This window comes from Vidua macroura, chromosome 5 (genome assembly GCF_024509145.1).
Source record: "Vidua macroura isolate BioBank_ID:100142 chromosome 5, ASM2450914v1, whole genome shotgun sequence".
In the NCBI taxonomy this organism is placed as follows: Eukaryota; Metazoa; Chordata; class Aves; order Passeriformes; family Viduidae; genus Vidua; species Vidua macroura.
This window is the reverse complement of record NC_071575.1, coordinates 7,936,896-7,955,224: the sequence shown is the minus strand read 5'-3', so window position 1 is coordinate 7,955,224 and position 18,329 is coordinate 7,936,896. Positions and strand designations below refer to the sequence as shown.

The 18,329-nt window shown below is 41.1% G+C and overlaps 1 protein-coding gene across 2 annotated transcripts in view; it reads left to right on the top strand.

Annotated features, from left to right (window-relative positions):
- The window catches only part of PHF21B (PHD finger protein 21B), a 161,461-nt gene that overhangs the window by 122,704 nt on the left and 20,428 nt on the right, over positions 1–18,329 (top strand). For both annotated transcript variants that reach the window (XM_053977790.1, XM_053977789.1), the window contains 3 exons: positions 10,301–10,651; positions 12,366–12,488; positions 17,428–17,479. In XM_053977790.1, the coding sequence (XP_053833765.1) occupies positions 10,301–10,651; positions 12,366–12,488; positions 17,428–17,479 (526 nt within the window). The remainder of the gene's footprint in view (positions 1–10,300; positions 10,652–12,365; positions 12,489–17,427; positions 17,480–18,329) is intronic.

Here is an 18,329-nt window from a genome sequence, read left to right as displayed (position 1 = left end):
ATTCTTAAGTATCCATGAAAACCTCCGGAAACACTCAAGCCATTTTTTATACCTGGCATGGTACCTTTTTCCCAGTTGAAAGCTCTTACATTATTCCATGTCAAATGCTGCTTTGCAGAGTAGCAGCAAATGAGAGGGTAAGAAATTTCCCCTCTCTCCACTGATGCCATTTCTATCTATGTGAAAGGTGTGAATTCCAATCCATGTCTGGCCTGCATCTGGACTATGCTGTGTCTCTGAGTCTCAAGGCCAGTTGTATAAGCTTGCATTAGAACTCTGGGTGAGTAACAGGTGGACAAGATAGCTTTCTTTGTTTGCATGACTTCAGTAAAGGCTTGGAGAAAATAGCCATGCTGCTGTCTGACCCTTCATTTTCATCTCCTGGCTTCTCAGCATTTTGTGTGCTTCCATCAGAGGAAAGCTCTCAGTAGGCAGAAATTATTTTTGTGCTTACTTTTATTATTATTTTTGTCTTTCTTTTTTGATTTTGGCTACTTGGAGCTGGTCAAATCACCATAATGTGATGTTATTGTTACTGAGAAGCAGGAAAAGCTCTTAAAGTGATGGACAGTACAAAGCAGTGATATCCATGGTCTTTAATGTGACACCAGATTTTGAGTCCAGTGAATGCCAGCTGTGTGGATTAGTTCAGAGCTTGCTTAAGGAAGTATGTGGACAGGAGGAAAGCTGACAGGTCTTCTCTCATTTGTGCCTACATGGACACTTTAAATTGAAGGAAGTTAACCATAGGTGAGTATCTGTGAGAGAAACAAGCTAACCTGTAATGCTGAAGAGTGGAAATGGAAGTAAGAAATTGACTGGTGTGTATAATCACAGTCTATCTTTTATATTTCCATTGTAATCCTAAACAATAAGGATTAAATTTTTCCTCAGAGGCACAAAGATAACTGTATGATCAAGGACAGAATCATTGTGCAGAAGGTAAAAAAAAAAAAAAAAGCAGAAATCCTTGTCAACTTCAACCTCTACTTCTTAATTTTTTGCACAATATTGATTTTTATTTGCTGGTTTACTGGTAGTTTTCCCCCTTTGCAAATGGAAAAGAGACACTTAATGAATCATCAATTCTATAGTGGCAGTGCCAAACCGGAAAATATAGGCAGAAAATACAAAATCCATTAGCAAAAGTCAGTCAAGTTCCCGTGAAAATACAGTTTTATGTTTGTCAGGGTTTGACACTGGCTAGAAGCTACGCACCTGTGAAAAACCATTTACCCACTCTCCTCTGCTATAGTTGGCAGAGGAGGGGGAAAGAAAAAACAATAGGCTTTTGATTTTGGGGTGAGGAAAGGATTAGGTGAAAACACTTCAAGGGCAAAACAGGCTCAGAAGTTAAAAGGTATAAAGAAAAAATTATTAACATAATTAAAAGAGGATAATGAGAATTAAAATAAACCTCTATAACACCTTTTCCCTCCCAGCCTTCTTTCCTTCCCACCGACAGCACAGGAAGACAAAACATGGGATTTTTAGTCTGTTTGTCACTTCTAAAAATCTTTCTTCAGTTCGCTTAGGGAGAGGAGTCTCTTCTGTTATGTCGTGGGGTCCTTTCCACGGGAGACAGTTCTCTGTGAACTTCTCCAATGTGGTTCTAATTTTCATGAGTGGCAGTCCTACCCGACCTGCTGTACCCTGAGTCCCTCCCACTAGCAAAATAGTCTTCCAGAACTACATGGCATGGGTCATGGGTCATTTTTTAAGGATGACTTGTTCTAGTTTGGAAGTAAGGATACTCTTTCTCTATCTTCTCTCTCTCCGTTCAAATTTCCCACTAAATTACAGCTTTTTAGCATCCACGTGCTACAGCATGAGCACCTTTTCTCACAGGCTGAGGGTAGAGCTCCACATCCCCCCATGCACTTCATGAATTACAGGGAAAACAATTTGTTGTATTATGGTCCTCACCTCAGCTTGCAGAAGAATTTCAGCTCCAAGGTCCAGAGCACCTCCTCCCCCCACCTTTTCACTAACCTTAATGTCACCATGTTCACCTTTTCCTCTGACTTGGGAGAGAATTGGTGTCCATAGGTTCATTTGTTTTCAAGTTCTACCAATTGAAAAGGTCTTACAGGGTTTTGCAGCTCTGAAAGGTTGATTCTGTCTGGGCTCCACACTGGGGAGTCACTTGCTGCCGGTCCCGTGATACTCACCACCGCCACGTGGGTGTAGCTGTGACATTCACATTCTCTGGACAGAGAGACATAATTCTGTCTCTCAGGAGAAGCACAGAGAGAAGAGAAAACAATCTTTATCTCTGTTCCTTTGTTTCCCCCATGTGGAATGTGCTATGGGGATTGTTTACCTGAAGTGGTTGCTGGATTGGATTCTGGTGAAGGTTGTTTGGGTTCAGTGACCAATCAGATCCAGCTGTGGCTTGGACTCTCAGCAGAGTCACAAGTAGTTAGACAGGTAAGTAAGAAGTAAGTATGTAGAAGAATATAGTATCTCTCTAAATAGTACATTAATGTAATATAGTATAGTTTTAATAAAGTTATCCTTCAGCCTTCTGATCTGGAGCCAGACATCATCATTTCTTCCCTGCAGTTGGGGTCTGCCGCAATTTTACAATAGGTGGCACCATTCAGCGCCTCTCTTCATGCAGGGCACCAAAAAGGAGAAACTACTGCCGCCACTTTTGCTCTTCTGTTCGCAGCATGGCTGGCTAAAAGTGGCTGAGCAAGCAGAATTCACTGCAAGCCGTGGCCGCTCCCAGGCCCCGGCCGTGTGGCCGCTCCCAGTGCCGGGATGGCCCCCAACAACCGAGCCGGGGCGGCCGCCTCCCTACACCTCGAAAGAAAAAAGAGGAATTGTACATGCTTTTTCTTTCTTAAATATGTCATCACAGAGGCATTACTAACTACATCAATTGGCTTAGCAGCATGTCTGTTTTCAGAGCCAGCCTGCAATTGGTTTTGCCAGGCATGCAGGAAGCTTCTAGCAGCTTCCCACAGAAAAATCACTTCTGTGGCTGGCTCCTTCCCTCCTCACCAAAAAATCAAACCATGTAAAACCAACCCAGTGTTCAAAACATTGATAACATTTTTAATAAAGAACTCCCACCTGACTGCCTTATGCCAACATCCACAAAAAGCAGAGCTGGCAGATTCCCACTCAAACATCCTTCTCAGCAAAACATCCATTTCTGTAGTATCAAGCAAAGATGAAGGAGAAGAAAAACTAAATTAGATTGATTTCTCTTCTTAAAATCTGCCGAGGAGTTCTATTAGCTGCATGTCACCTTTTCACTTAAGTTAGCTGTCCATGACTAACAACTGAAATACCAAATCATGGCAGGTACACAGCACGTGGGAGATGCCTGATCGAGTGTGTGCAATTTGAACACATGTGAAAATACTGCTGAGTGACTCCTGGGTTGTGTTGCGTGGAAACTGAGACCAGGGTTTGTTTCGAGGGGTGTGTTGCAGTTCTGGCCTTGCTGAGGTCTGCTCAATTTTGCTATTGGTTTTGATCAGATTAAGGTTTCTTCCCTGGTATGCTCCATCCAGAGTAACAGGATTGAAAATGTGTGCTGGAGCTGCTCCTTGAGTTTTGCCCTGCATTTCACAATATCCTTCTGTAGGTTCACAGGCTAATATTCCAGGGATATGCTAAAGAGAGGGTTAACTTGTATGTGAACATGGGATTCACTCATTCTGGATCATCTTGCCTGGGCTTTCTACAATGAAGAGTAACTTCTTTTTTTATGTAGCCCCATCAAGGGGAAGGAAGAAAATAAAGAAATCTTCCCTGTGGGAAGAAAATAAACTATGTTTATTTTGACAGTGGTCTTAGACCAGGCTGACGATAATAGGAGCTTATTGGAAAAGGAACTAAAAATGAACCCAGCTGCAAATACTTGTATTTGAGTGAGTGGGGCAACCTGGATTTTAGGGAGTGTCATTGCTGTAAATTTAAGGAGAAAAAAATTTGTGCCTAATTTTTACTGATCAAAAAAGAAGAGGGAGGGAGTCAGTCCTCAGCTGGCATAAATAAACACAGCTTTACTGAAGTCAGTGTGCATCTGTTCATTCTGGTGAAGGATATGATTACCCCATATTGCACTCATTTTATCAGCCATTGCTAATGTTTTCTGTGTAATCCTCTACAGTTTTCAAGAATGAAAGCTCTGGCTGCTGCTCCCAGCACTTTGCCTCTGTGACATATGAATTGTGCCAAATCCATTTTGAGTTTTTGTTTTCAAGCTCTGAGTACAAGGGTGAAGTGAAAATAAAGTGTGAATAATGGTCTTTCTCTCAAAGGCAATGTGATATTGTGTTGAGCTGAAAAACTTTCATACAGATCGGCCCTGCTAGTATGAAGGGCTGATGGATGCTGAGCATGATCCAGCTGATATCTGATACAGGGGAAGGGGAGGGCTCCTCAGTGTTGCTGACAAAGCTGTAACAAGATCCAGGGACTGGAAGCTGAAGTTAGGCAAATGCAACCTTGCTATAAAATGCCAGTCACAAGCATAAAAAAACCCCCATTTTAACAATTTACTGGAGCTCATCATTAAGAAGTCTTTAGTATTTTCTTTTAAAATCAGTTTTCAGTTTCTTGGAGAATTATATGGCCAGCCTGTGAACTGGAGAATCACAGTGATCCCTTTTGGGTTTGTAACTGAAGTACACTGTGTTAATTTCCCTTCTTTCCTAGGCCTGAGGGAGAACACATTTACCAGAAATGCCCTTAACAATTCTCATATCACCTGCAGATCTTCACAGATGCAACTGTTCTAATTAAATCCTGTCCTTTAGGACTACATAGGATTGCCCACAGAGATTGGAGGAGCTATGTGAATTTCCTTTCTCCTTTTTCCCCATACCTGTATAGGTTGGATCTTGAGGACTTATTTTGTAAGAGGATTTCTTTCTTACCTTATTTTTCTTTACTACAGCAGGTGAGTGGCTCACCTGTTGGGATTGTCCTGGTTTACAAGAGAGGTGTCTGCTAGGGAAGGCAGAAAAAGCCTCCCTTGGAATGGAGAATGTAAACCCCCTCCCTCCAGATTATTAGAATCGGGAAATCGAGGGGCTCTCAGGCAAAGATACGGGAATAGGAATAACAGCTCTTTACTAGTGTGTCTAATAAAACAACCAAACAAACAACAACAACTTTGGCGTTAACAACAAACAGAGCCCGGAGCCCAGTCCCAGCCCTTCGGCCGCGGCGCTTTCCCTGCGCTGCAGTTCCGGGCACGGCCGGCAGGGGCGCTGCTGGCTCCCGGCGGGCAGGGCGGGTGCGGTGATTTCCCCGCGGCTGCAGGGAGCGCTGTGGGGCGGGCTCGGGGAGCCATGGCGGCTCTGTCCCAAGGAGGTGAGGGGTGGAGGAGAGGCCTTGCTTCACCAGCCCTGGGACAGCCAATTCCCGGTGCCCCAGCAGGACTTTTGGAAAGCAGCAAGCTGGGTCAGCAGGATGTCTCGGCAGGCAGAGGGTGAGGGGCTCCCAGCAGGGCAGGGAGAGCCGAGCTCAGGATCCCGGGCACCTGAGCAGACAGGGTAGGTCTGTTTTTTGATGAGGTGGGTGTTAATAAGGTCCCAGTTCAGTGGCTGTTCTCACGAGCAGAGGCTTAACCCACAGCAGAAGCAGCAGCTCCGGCAGCAGCAGTGAAACTCCTTTCCTCAAAAGCAGCGGTTCTGATCATCCTCCTCCGAAAATACAGAGAGAGGACCAGGAACTGCACCCAGCCCCCCAAGGGAAAACTTCCAAAAAACCAGAGTTCCCCCTTTGTCCCAGGCACCCAGGAGTCAGCTCCCATCAGCAACTCAATGGGAAGAAATTCCCCAGGATATAGATTGCCCGTGATCACATTTTCCTGTGTCAGCGGTGACGCACGTCAGGCTCTCCCACCTCCACCACTCAGCAATTCATTCACCTCTGCACTATTCAGCAATTTGTGCTCTTGAGAGCTTGAATGGCATTTTGGTGAAATGGAAGCCTGTGAGCTTCATATAGGGACATCTGGATGGAGCTTAATAATATGGGATATACAAGAAGTCATGTTAGTCACGGGAGCTGATTCTTTCCTGATCTGAATCTCTTTAAAATATATTAAATTAGAAGTTGTTGAACAAAAGAGCACTCTGTACATCCCACAGGATCGGGCGCTCTCTTATTTCTGTGTCTGAAAAGCAGGCAGCTGCCACCTAGTGGGTGCTCAGATTGGAGAATATAACATTGGAAAATGCACATCTGAGAAGTACCAGTCTGAACATTGCCTCAGGAAAGGAAATGAAATGTTTCTGTTATTCTGGGTATTGAGGAAACTCAAGAACAACACAGGTTTAGGAAAAAATTATATTCAAGAAATAGCTCTCTCGTCTGCATTTGGAGCCCTGGTAGTATCACTTTCTCTTTTGACAGCTGCCAGAAGTTAAATGAAAGATACTTGGGGAAAGGAGTGTTGAGCTACAGGAGAATTGTTACTTGCAGCGCTTGCCAAGAGTTGAAGTATTCTTTTGGTAACATACATGCTATCTCTTTTTCTTTCTCTTTTCTTCTCTTTTGCTCAACTTTGGTGCCTTTTATTTCTGTAACTCCTGTCACAGAGACTGGTGTCATCCAACCTGTGCTACTTTCAGTAGAAAATTACTTTTTGATACTGTGTGTGTGCAGTGCAGTCCCTGTCCTGCCCTAGTTTTATTCTACCTCTTCTTCAGTGATTGCCAGCTTCCAAACTTTTGCTAGTGCCACTGTCCCCCTTTCATTTCCCAAATTTAAGCTACAGTTTTGACATGAGGGAAAGGAATTTATGCTGCCTTTTTCCTTCTTTTTTTTTTATCTTCTTCCTAGCTGATACCATTTATCTCCACAAATAACTGTAGCAGTTTGGGATTTTAGGTGACACTCTGCCAAAGGTCTTTCATGTAGTTGTTTATTAAATGTTTACGCTTAGTGTTTATATTCTGAGGGGAACATTCATTGGTGTTGGAGCAGAAGGGGCTTCTACGTTTGCTTTCTGTTTTGGATTCACACTTGCCAGGTCCTTGAAATAAATCTTATTTTCACTTTAAATTATTGTAACTTTAACTCAGGAGTACCTGAAACTTTTGTTTCTGTAGCCAACCCTTTTTAATGTTCTGTAATTGCAAATAAATATGGTCTCCCAAGGTTAGGTAAACTTGGCAGGGAGTTTTCAGAGGCTTAGTCCATGAAAACAGCTATCCCTCTTCTGTATCACATGGTGGCAGAAAGTGCTCAACATATGCTCTGTGATGTACCAGTTTGGTACATCCTATCAGATAATTTCAGTATGCAGCACTTTATAAAGAATTTAGTATTTTGGAAAATTAAGTTTGTTTAATTATCTGTGCAGGAAGAGCTTATTTTACAGTGAATATGTGTTCATCCATAACTTGCAGGATGTGTATTATGGGTGTGTGTAGGATTCACTGAGGTATTACATCATGCAGTAGAAAAGATAATTATATAGCTGGGATGTATATAGGCATTTAGTTTTAATCAGACTTTTGTTTAAATATAGAAGTGCATTTAAGAGTGACAGATACAGTAGATCCTGGTAGACTACATGACAGTTTTTGGCTAGAGAAACTCCTGAACTGATGGGTTTAAACCAGTGCTTTGTGCACTACTTTTGAAAATAAGACCATTAACTAATCATGGATATGGAGCTAATTACAGAGTCCTCCCTAAAACTGTTTGGCCAAAGTCTGGTATCTTAACTAAACCAGTCAGATAATTGTTACACAAAGTGATTGCATAAAGAACATGAGCAAAGAACCCTTCAGTTACAGTCAGGGTATTTTGGCTATGGTTCGTTGGAGTTCTGTGTAGTTTTGCATCATTTCACAGCAGGTCTCTGAGGCTTTCCAGTGTCACCCCGAAGTTGTGAGCTGAACACAGTGGCTTCTGCACTAGTCTGCAGGACCTTGGGCAAACCTCCTCTTCACCTTTCCACCTACCATGACTGCTAGAAATGTGAATGTCCCAAGCAGGACTGTGCCTCTGATACTAGTTTTGCACTGCTCATGGGTGTAGGGAGCTGTTGCAGTCCGCGGTGGTGTTGGACACAAGGACACAACCTTCCCCGAGAGTGTCTTGTGCCAACGGGCAGGAGCCATGAGAGCACCAGCACACAGACAGACAGACAGACAGACAGACAGACACACACACACACACACACAGACACAGACACACACAGACATACACAGACAGACAGACAGACACACACACACAGACACACAGACAGACAGACACAAAGACACACAGACAAACACAGAGACACAGACACACAGCCACACACACAAACACAGACACACACACACAGACACACTCACAGACAGACAGACATACATACAGACACACACAAACACACAGACACACTCACAGACACAGACACAGACAGACAGACAGACACACAGACACACACAGACACACACACAGACACAGACAGACACACACACACAGACACATAGACAGACACACACACACAGACAGACACAGACAGACTGACAGACACACACACACACACACACACACAGAGACGCACGCAGCAGCTCAGCACTGAAGACACGGGAGGATCCAGGCATGGAGTTCCAACGTGCTTTATTTCAGGCAACGCTGAAGAGGTCCAGGGGCCAAAGACGGGGAACGAAGGAGGGTCCAGGGTATAAATACCAGGAAAGGGGATAGAGAAGAGCATCAGGGATCTAATGAACCTAGGGTTCAAGGGTAGTACACAGGGAAGGGATTAATAGGGAATGCCAGGGTGGATAGGTGGGGTTATACAAACCAATGGGAAGACAGGGAAGGGAGAACTTACCAGAACATGAGCATGTAAGGTAAAAGGGGTAGGGAAGGCCAACGGGCCAATGGCAGGGACAGAACTGGGACAAATTAACATAGTGCTGCAGAGCACCATGGGGGAAAGCTTCTTTCCTCACTCTGAGCTGTGAGGAATGCCCAGAGCCTAAGATGCGTCTCTCCAGTGCATTGCAACAGTGATGCCTTTCTTCAATAGGCTCAGAGGCTTCCACAGGGGTCCTACTGCTATTCAAAGAAGGAGTTATCGAGACACAAAGAGCTCGAAACATGTGTTACTGCCTTTAATATTTGCTGTGGGGACAAAATGGTATGGTTCCTTCTTGACACAATAGAGGATGATGGCCAGCCTTGAGAGATGGTTTTCTGCATACCAGTAAATCCCTGTATTTTCATTAAACTGCTTATTTAGGCTCAGGATTGAAGTTGGAACCATTTGAAGGGCTCCTGTAGACTCCAGCACGGGTGACACAGGCAGCTGTTTCCCCTGTTTGTCTGTTAGAACTTGTCATTTTGTTTCACAGTATGGAAGGTGCAAGAAGTGACAGGACTAAATAAGCGCAGAGGGAACTGACTGTTTTATCAGGCTGTGTTAACGAATAAGCTGGGAATGAAGTTAACTCCATGTGAAGCATTTTAAATTATTTATTTTCAATCCTGGAACTGTACTTAACATGTTGTTAAGGCAGAGCCGTGTTGAGTGGGTGATGTTAATTACACCACTGGAAACACATCACATTAGCTGAAAACAATTGATTGCTGCTATCATTCATGGCTCTGGGTACAGCCCCAGCTGTTGCAAAGCAGGGCAAAGTGTCCTCTTCTATTCATGGAAGTTCCTCTTGCATCCACCCACAGCTGTAAGTTAGCTCTTTAATTACTGCAACAAGATATGATGTTTGGTGGTTGTGGGTTTCTTGTATCCCTCTCTTTATTTTATTTATTTTTTGTGAGTTAAGTGATTTGTGTGACTGATCTCCTCTCCATTTGACATGGCATGTCTTAAACATATGAGGATGTTCATTGACCAATCCACCAGTACAACAGCATATACTTTACTGTCCCTGTAAATGCTTCCCACAACTTAAAGATTCAGCTCCCGCTCCTTAAATCATAGCAAAAGTGTCGTGTCTTTCAGAATAGGAGATTTTTGCATCTGGGTTTTCCATTCTTTGCCAAGGCTTTGGCTTATGCATCCCTACTGAGAACTGGATATGACTTGACTAGCATTTGTATGGATGGCTAATCAAAATAAGGATTTGACTTTCTTCTCACTTATTGTTTAGCATTGCAGTGAGTTAAGAGCTTCAAAGTGACCCAGTTGAGAAGAGCTGGGAATATATCTACAAGGAAATGAATGGTTGGGTACTTGCAGTTGCTACAGTCTGTTTTTCTAGATGCTCCTGGTCCATGGTGAATGCAATTAGAGATTCTACTGGGAGAACACGTGTGCAGAGTTTGTTCACATGCCTAATAACACCTGACTCTCTGTTTGTAGGTTAGGCCAAAGACCCTGATTCCAGACAGCCTCCCAATCTCCCCGTGCAGAGACCAACCTTCCAAGCAGCCTCCCACCTTCCAGAAGGCAACCATAGTGAGCATCAAAAACCCCAGCCCTGCCCTCCCAACTGCCAACAACACCGTCAGCCATGTACAGACACACAACAGCCCGTCACAAAGCGTCACCGAGCCTGCAGCTCTTTCATCCCCTCTGAGTGGTGCTGGTGTGGCCTATGCCATCATTTCCACCTCCCCCAGCAATGCAGCTCCCATCAGCACCAGCGCCGCTGTCTCAGTGGTCAACGACAGCATTAAAGTGCAGCCGCTTCTCATCAGTGCCGACAGCAAGGTGAGTTCCTTGGGGAGCAAATGCAGGAACTGTGCTGCAGGCACGAGCAGAATATTGCCCTGGGAGTGCACAGCCCCTGTGCAGTGTTGTCAGTGGTTCTTCTCAAAGAAAATAATCAGAAAGCAATGGGAAAATTCTTACACGGACACATATAAGCTAGCAGAGTTTTATCTGTGTGCAAGCCTGTTTTTTACTGGGAACAAAGCACATCATTATGTAGACTGATACTAACAGGACCGTATTAACTTCTCTTTCCTTAAGCCAATCCTCACTAATAAAATCCCTGATTTTATTACAGGCTCAGATTTCCTATGGACTCTCTCTTCAATGATACAGTGATACTCAATTTATTGACTGACCCCAGGGAATACATAAAATAATCAGAGATTCCCTTCTGCTCTTTCAGGGGAAGACCAAATGAAATGAGAGTTCAGGGTTTCAGAACTGAGCAGGAGATGAATCAGTAAAAAGAAAAAATTCAAGCTTTGAATTACTTCTTTCATCTTTGTACTGCTTTTCAGCATTGGAATGCAAGAACTTCACCACTCTTATACCAGAGATAGATTCCATACAGGCTGCTAATGTACCAAGCAGACATTCACTGTAATTTACTACTGGGATCCTGCTACTTTTGATCTTATTGCCAGCGCTAAAAAAATATATAGGATGTAGGATGGCTTTTGAGGTAAATAAAAGCAGACATCTCTTCCCCATTTCTTTGACATAAATTATTTTTCTCTTACTTAAAATGGCAGCTGGCTCAGAAAACCAACCCTTTTGATGCTCTGAATCTTCTAGAGTGACTGAGTTGAGATAATGTATCTAACACTTAAACGACATTAATTGAAAATTAGCAACGAAGTAGATTGGAAAAGGCCTAGTGTTCAAATGTAATAATCTTTATTTAGAAGGCAGTAGTCCTTGGGAAGTCCTTTTGAAGCTTCCACAGTCCTTTTGATTATAGGTATGAAGTCATATATGTAGTTCTGTGGGCAGAAATGCATTCCTTTTCATTTAATAGCTTCTAGATAATGTGACCTACACCATGTAAATCTTCATGTGGTCATTTAAATATAAGCAGCTGGATATACTACCATAAATGTGTGAATGAGATCTGTGTCGTAATTCCTATAGTTTCTAAACATGACCTAAATTTAATTTTAAAAACATATAGTTTGTTTAGTTTACAGAAAACTGGACATCCACTGCTTATAACATGTAAAGGCTGAGGACTGAGGTCTGGTCTCAGTTGCGTGAGGAGTACTTTCTTTCCCATCCCCATGTACTTTGAAAAAACACTGCTACGACTGAGATCAGACTGGGTTTGAAAGTTTAGTAATCCCATCTCTTCTACTTGTACACAAAATAAAATCGAAGGAAAGACCCTAAAATCACTAACACAAGTGCTAAAGCATGGTTTCTCAGCCACCTGCACAAGTCCTCTAAGTAGAAAATGTCCTAATTTTCAGAGGCACTGATCAAGTGACTTAGGCTGTAGCAGGTTCATAATGCACCAATAAAAATTAATTTTTAGCAACTTAAGTATGGATTTAGGACCTTAACCTAGGTATCCTGTTGTTTTATGCTTTTGACTTGTGACTTACATTTCTTATTTGTAGGGTATCAAGTAACCCTTCAAAGAGGACTCAAAGGTTTCAGGCAGAAAAATCCAGTTTCATATAGTGAATTCTCTTATTTGTACATTGCCTTTTAGGTTATCATTATTCAACCTCAAGTCCAAACCCAGACAGAAAGTAAACTGGAGACAAAGAAATCTCCTGAAGAGTCAGCTCAGGGACTGCCTGCTACCAAAAAGAAAAAGGAGGAAAATCCAGAGGTGATTTTTTTTTTTAATTTTTAATAAATGAGCTACAATATGGTTAAATTATGGGGGCCAAATCTAAACATTCTTCTCTGTGCATATGCAATTACTTTATTTGTGCTTATGGGTCTGCCAGCTGTTCATCTCTCAATCTCTGCAATCAGGGTAATTTCTCTGCCAGCGAGTGCCCTGACAAATTTGGTTTGCACCATTCAAACCTTCCACTGTCACAAAATGTAAGACTTGGAGGTCTCATAATACCTGAAGGTCTCATAATAATCTAGGCACCCTATGGCTGTAGCTGGATTTCTTGTGAAAGGTGTATACAAGCTTAAGATATTTTATGTTATCAAACATATAGCATAAGATTTAGAGGCTGCCTATGAGGTGGAATTAACATTTCTTTAGTAAGCTGAGATTTTAACATCTTCTTTGTAATGAATCTTGCAATTTTTAGATTGTATTAATGGTTTCCTGCATTTGCTGTGTACATGTCTTCCCGTATGTACACAGATTCTAGTCTGAAATACATTAAAATCCTTTAAATTGAATAAGAGAGTAGAAAGCAGGTAATGAGACTAAATCTCTTTTGGGAATTATAATTTTGATTTAAACTAGAAATATAAACTGCAACTCTTTGTAGAAATGGGGTCTTTCTAACAGACATTTTGTGTTTTGACTGGATATGTTCATATTATATTAGGTGTAATTTTAGGGCAGTTTGAGAAGTTATACAGACTGAATCTACTTCTTTTGTGGAAATGCTCAGCTCCTATGAAATCTTAAACCTCACTAATCTAATGCATGTGTAGCACAAAAGCATCCTTGGAGCTGTAGTTTAGGAGGATTATTACAATATAAATTATGTGACTTGAGGCATGAGTGTGGTCAATTTTTTCACCATTTTAGGAGGTTCATATGGTTAAAGAAGTATTAAGGATAAATATTTTAGCCCAAAATATCACAGCTCTATGTAGAAGCTCTGCAAAACTATGCTTGGGAAACCTCCCAAGTTTAAAATCTGACCCTTATATGAATATTCATTACCACGGAATGATGGGATGTAGAGTCCTGTTTTGTTTAGGCAGGTATTTCCAAAGACTTCTTTATTTTGTAGCACTTTATGGGCAGAAAGACCAGTAGGCCCTGCTTAGAAACAGAATGCTAGGAAAAAAACATCAATTTTTCTTTGCCTGTATCTTATCCCCATGGAAAAATAATGAATAAAAGCCTTCAGAGAGATGCAGGAGGAGGCAGTTGGACTGGGCACACTTTTGTTATGGGATTCAAAAATGTAAGATTTTCATTACATTGCTAACTAGAATAACTCGATGACCTTTTTCTTACCACAGACACTGTTCCTACCCTGTTTACTGGAGGTCTCAAAAACCTCAATTTTCTGGGTAGGGTGCTGAGACTGTGCCCTAAACTATGACAGTTCTTTTCATAGATTTGTTGCACAGACATAAATAGGTCTCAAGTTAATTTCTTTTGTCCTTGGAAAGTAAACTTTAGTTGATTATCATGTATTTATGCAATTAGTGTAATTAGAACTAACATCATAATTAGTATAAATACATGTAATGACATAAATAGAACATGTAATTACAAAATGAAATGCTTTTATGAATACCTTTGTTTTGCTTCATGAAAAGACATATTGTGTATTTCTAAAAGCACTCATGGCTTATAAGCAGATGATTAAATTTAAAGCAAAAACAGCATGGTATTTTTAAAAAGAAAATAGGCACTCAAGGCACTTTTCACTTTTATTTATCTTCAAAGCCAAAAACTGAGGCAGGAACTCCAGTATGGCTCTGTACGGAACTCAGTTGGGAAAGACTGGGATTTAACAAATTACACTGACAATTTGAGATGAGCTAACTAGAAATAACCAGACTTACCAGTAATCAGGAATCCCACGTGTAGTTACTGTGTGTACCTGAACAAAAGAGAAGAGTGAGGATAATTCCTGTCCTTAGCTCCCAGCTTCGTCATTCTGCTGGTAAGCCCTGAAGCTGATCATGGACTGAGGAGGAGGAGGTCCCATCAGTGGGGTGCAGCTGGGGATGGAGAGCAATGGTGATGGATCCAGTGATGGGCCTTCTCCCACCAGGATGAGTTCTGTAAAGATATGGAAAAATTACAAAAGGGAGCTGCTCCTCCGGGGAGAAAATACCCTGGACGTTGTTTTTTTTATGGGTTTTTTGTTCATTTATTTGGGGGGGTTTTGTTTAGGGCTGGTGGAGGGTTAATATTTTCTTTTTTCTTGAAGAGACTGTTCTGTTCAACACAGAGAGAAACAGAATTCTGCCAAAACAGTTTTGATCATTTAAAAATTCATATTAGCAAACTATCTGGCAACGTTTTAATTCTAAAATGTTTTTATCTAAAAGAAAAATTACTGCCATAAATGCTGGTTATTTAGTTACTGGTGTTCTAATTCTTCCTAAGCACAAGAGAGACACATGGCAATTGTGAACTAAATGCTGGTATTAAGCGTGGATTGAAAATCTGGGGAAAATGAAGTCTTGGTTTTGCAACTTCCTGTACAGAGGACAAACAATAGACCCTGTGATATTTGAAATTAAATGAAAAGAAAGTTTTGCAGTGGAAGTCAGATTTTGAGTTGAATCCAATGAGCTGCAGGGGTGTGAAATAGCAAAACCCACAAAAACAAATAGGCTGTTAATATAATATGCTTGTTCAAAAGAATACAGCTTGTACTGGGATTTTTTTAAAAGGAACCATCTTTCAAGTCCCTGTAAAAGCTAACGCTTCCTGTGTTTATTCATGAGATAATTATCAAGTCCACTTGTGATGGTTCTTCATATTTTAAGCAAGTATGTTGCATTTAGTTAGATACATATTCAAACAATTTCAGCATGAAGAGAGGACATTGTTTAGCAAACATTCCAGTACACAAATTTCAGGTGAAGCATCAGAAAATGTGTGCTTTCTGTACAGTTTAATGTTGGGGTAATGCAAGAATTCTGCACTCCATTGAGAAAACACACATTAACCTCTCCAGCTTCCTAGTTCTATCCCTAAATATTGTTATTACTTTTGCTCACAGTGCTGAGAAGTATCCTGCCACTGTTACTTTTTGATGGGGCTGAGGTAAAGCTTGTAATCCTACTCAGTTGAATAATTTTCTTCTCAGATGTGCACAGTGGATCAAATATTCATCTTTTCCTTCAGGTGTGGGGCCCCCACTGTGCCTGGCTGGTGTTTTAGGCATGTAAGGAGTGAATATCAAGGTCTGACTTGCAAATGAACAAGTCAGTGTTGTGTGTAATTACCACAGATATGGAAGGCAGAAATACAGTGTGAATATATCTAAATTGCCAGTGAGGAAATTCTACACCATCTTTTAATCTACCTGGAGAGTAGGAATCTCTTGAGGTTGTGGAAAGGAAGTATTCCTATCTTATGTGGGTGTTAGTTCACCTGTTTGACAAAGGGATTTTCACAGATGCATGAGTAGTAGAGATGTCCAATCCTAACCCTCTGATTCTGATCAACCCACCCAATAGTTAGATCTTTTCATCTACAAAATGAGGATGATTTTGCTTTCACAATTTCACTAAGTGAAAGTCTGAATTGAAGTGGAAATTGTAGTTCTGGTGACTTACTAATTGATTTTATCCTGAACTGAAACGAAATGTTGAATCATCAGGCTTTTCACAAAACAAGAAGGTCAGACTAATTTTGACTTGGAAGTGTTGAAATGTGTTCTCCTGACACTCTTTGAATGAAACAATGTTTTGACCTTCTACTGCTTAAACACTATGTTTTAAAACCTAAACATTTTATTTGACGTATGATAATTGCATCTTCCTATGGTCTTTGTACACTTCCTCAGACTTGGACTGTGGGCTTTGCTTGCTTGGATTTCCCAAGAGCTTGAGTTTCATAGTCAGATTGTCTCTCCTGTGGAATTGAATCTCATGAAAATCCAACAATATTGTTCAGCACAGCAGAAAGAGGAGGCCCCCAAAGTCCCACAAGTACCACAAATATGACTGAAAAACAAAGAGTTCAGTTCAGTCTGGACTTGGAACAACACAGTGTAATTTCAGTTTTCATCAAAAACATGCAATAAAAACTTCAGCAAAATCTTTCTGCAAGGAAAAATTTTCCAGTGAGAAATCACTGACAGAAAATTTAGAATCTGCTCTAATACTTGTCCTATCACTGCATCAGCATGTATTGAAGATTTTTTGGTATGAAGATATGTTTTGTGCATATATAGTTTAGAAGAGTTTTGAGTAATATTTTAGATGAGATTCTAAGGTGCAAAATTAGTTCACCAGTCTCAGTGGGAGATGTTTGTTCACTTCCCATTGAGGAAAAATATTGGATCAGTGTATGTCTTTACAATCCATACACATGATGTTATTTTTAAAACTTGAGAAGAGAAAATTCTGGGAGTTTTTTTGGTTGGTTGGTTGGTTTTTGTTTTTTGTTTTTTTTTTTTAATGGGAGGGGACTTTCAATATGCTTCTGATGTCTTGTTTAGTGTTGTACAGTTCATACTTGTTTCACTTCATACAGCTTGCTCATATCCAATAAAAGCAGTGTGTCATGTCCAGATTGTAAAAAATAATACAAAATTACTTCACTAAAGAATTTAGTAACAATCCAGCTAGCAATGTGAAATTGAACTGATTGAATTGACTGAATATTGGTCATGTGCTGTGTAAGATCAGTAGTCATTTAGCATTGACTTCAGACATCTTTGAACTGCTTGAGTTTATATAGTCATACAAGGAGAACCAGGCATATCTCAAGCAAATCTTCAGTTAAAGTTCTTTAGATTACTATGCATTCAAATAAGATATATTTCTAAAATACTTTTACTGGGTTTATTCTGTCATTGCTAATTTTATTTATTTATTTTCTTACCATGATCATTAGAGTAGAAAATCTAATGCATTTATTTTTTCCTTAGAAAATTGCCTTCATGGTAGCACTAGGACTGGTTACAACAGAACATTTGGAAGGTAAGGTGGCGTATGTTGATTTACAGTTCAGTTTTTGAGTGAAATCTTTTCTGTTGGTTTCTCTGCCAGAGCACGTTATTGAGGATTGTGTTCAGATGGCTTTTGAATCTCTCCAGAGAAGGAGATTCCACAGCCTCCCTGGGCAATCTGTTCAGTGTTCTGTTACCCTTCTGGAAAAGAAGTTCTTCCTCATGTTCAGGATGAACTTCCCGGGCATCAGTTTCTGCACATTTCCTCTTGTCCCGTAGCTGGGCGCTATGGAGCACAGCCCAGTCCATGCTCTGATCCCTGCCTGCAGATATTTATGCACATCAACAAGATTCCCTTTCTGTTTTTCCTTCTCTCATTCTCAGAAGGGCAGACAACTGAAAAAATGAAAATTAAAAAATGAGATGAAAGGTTACCTTTGCACAGTTGTGCCTTTCAGTCTCACAGTAGTGGGTGACCTTACTTAGCTGTGCCTCCCACTCCATGGCAATGCTCAAGGGGCACGAGGACTGGACCTGCAGCCAGCCACCAGCTTGGCACAGGCTGGTATTTGGACCCACTCAGTCATCATGGTCCTTTAAAAGATGTTAAGACCTGGAAGAAACCGGGAAACAAAAATCTTGCAAAGGCTCTGAGCACCACTGATCTTGTTGATGGATCTGTGAGGTTCAAAGATGTTTGCCCAGATATGCAGCAAGTGCCCTCTGCTCTCTCCCATGTGAGACGGACTTTCAGTTTTTGAGTTGACTGTCTGTCACCTCTAGAATTCCACAGAATAATATGTAAAATAGTGCTGAAAATCTGGCATTTGTTTCATAAGATTTTACTTACTTAAGACTACTTCTCACAAAGAATTCCTTAC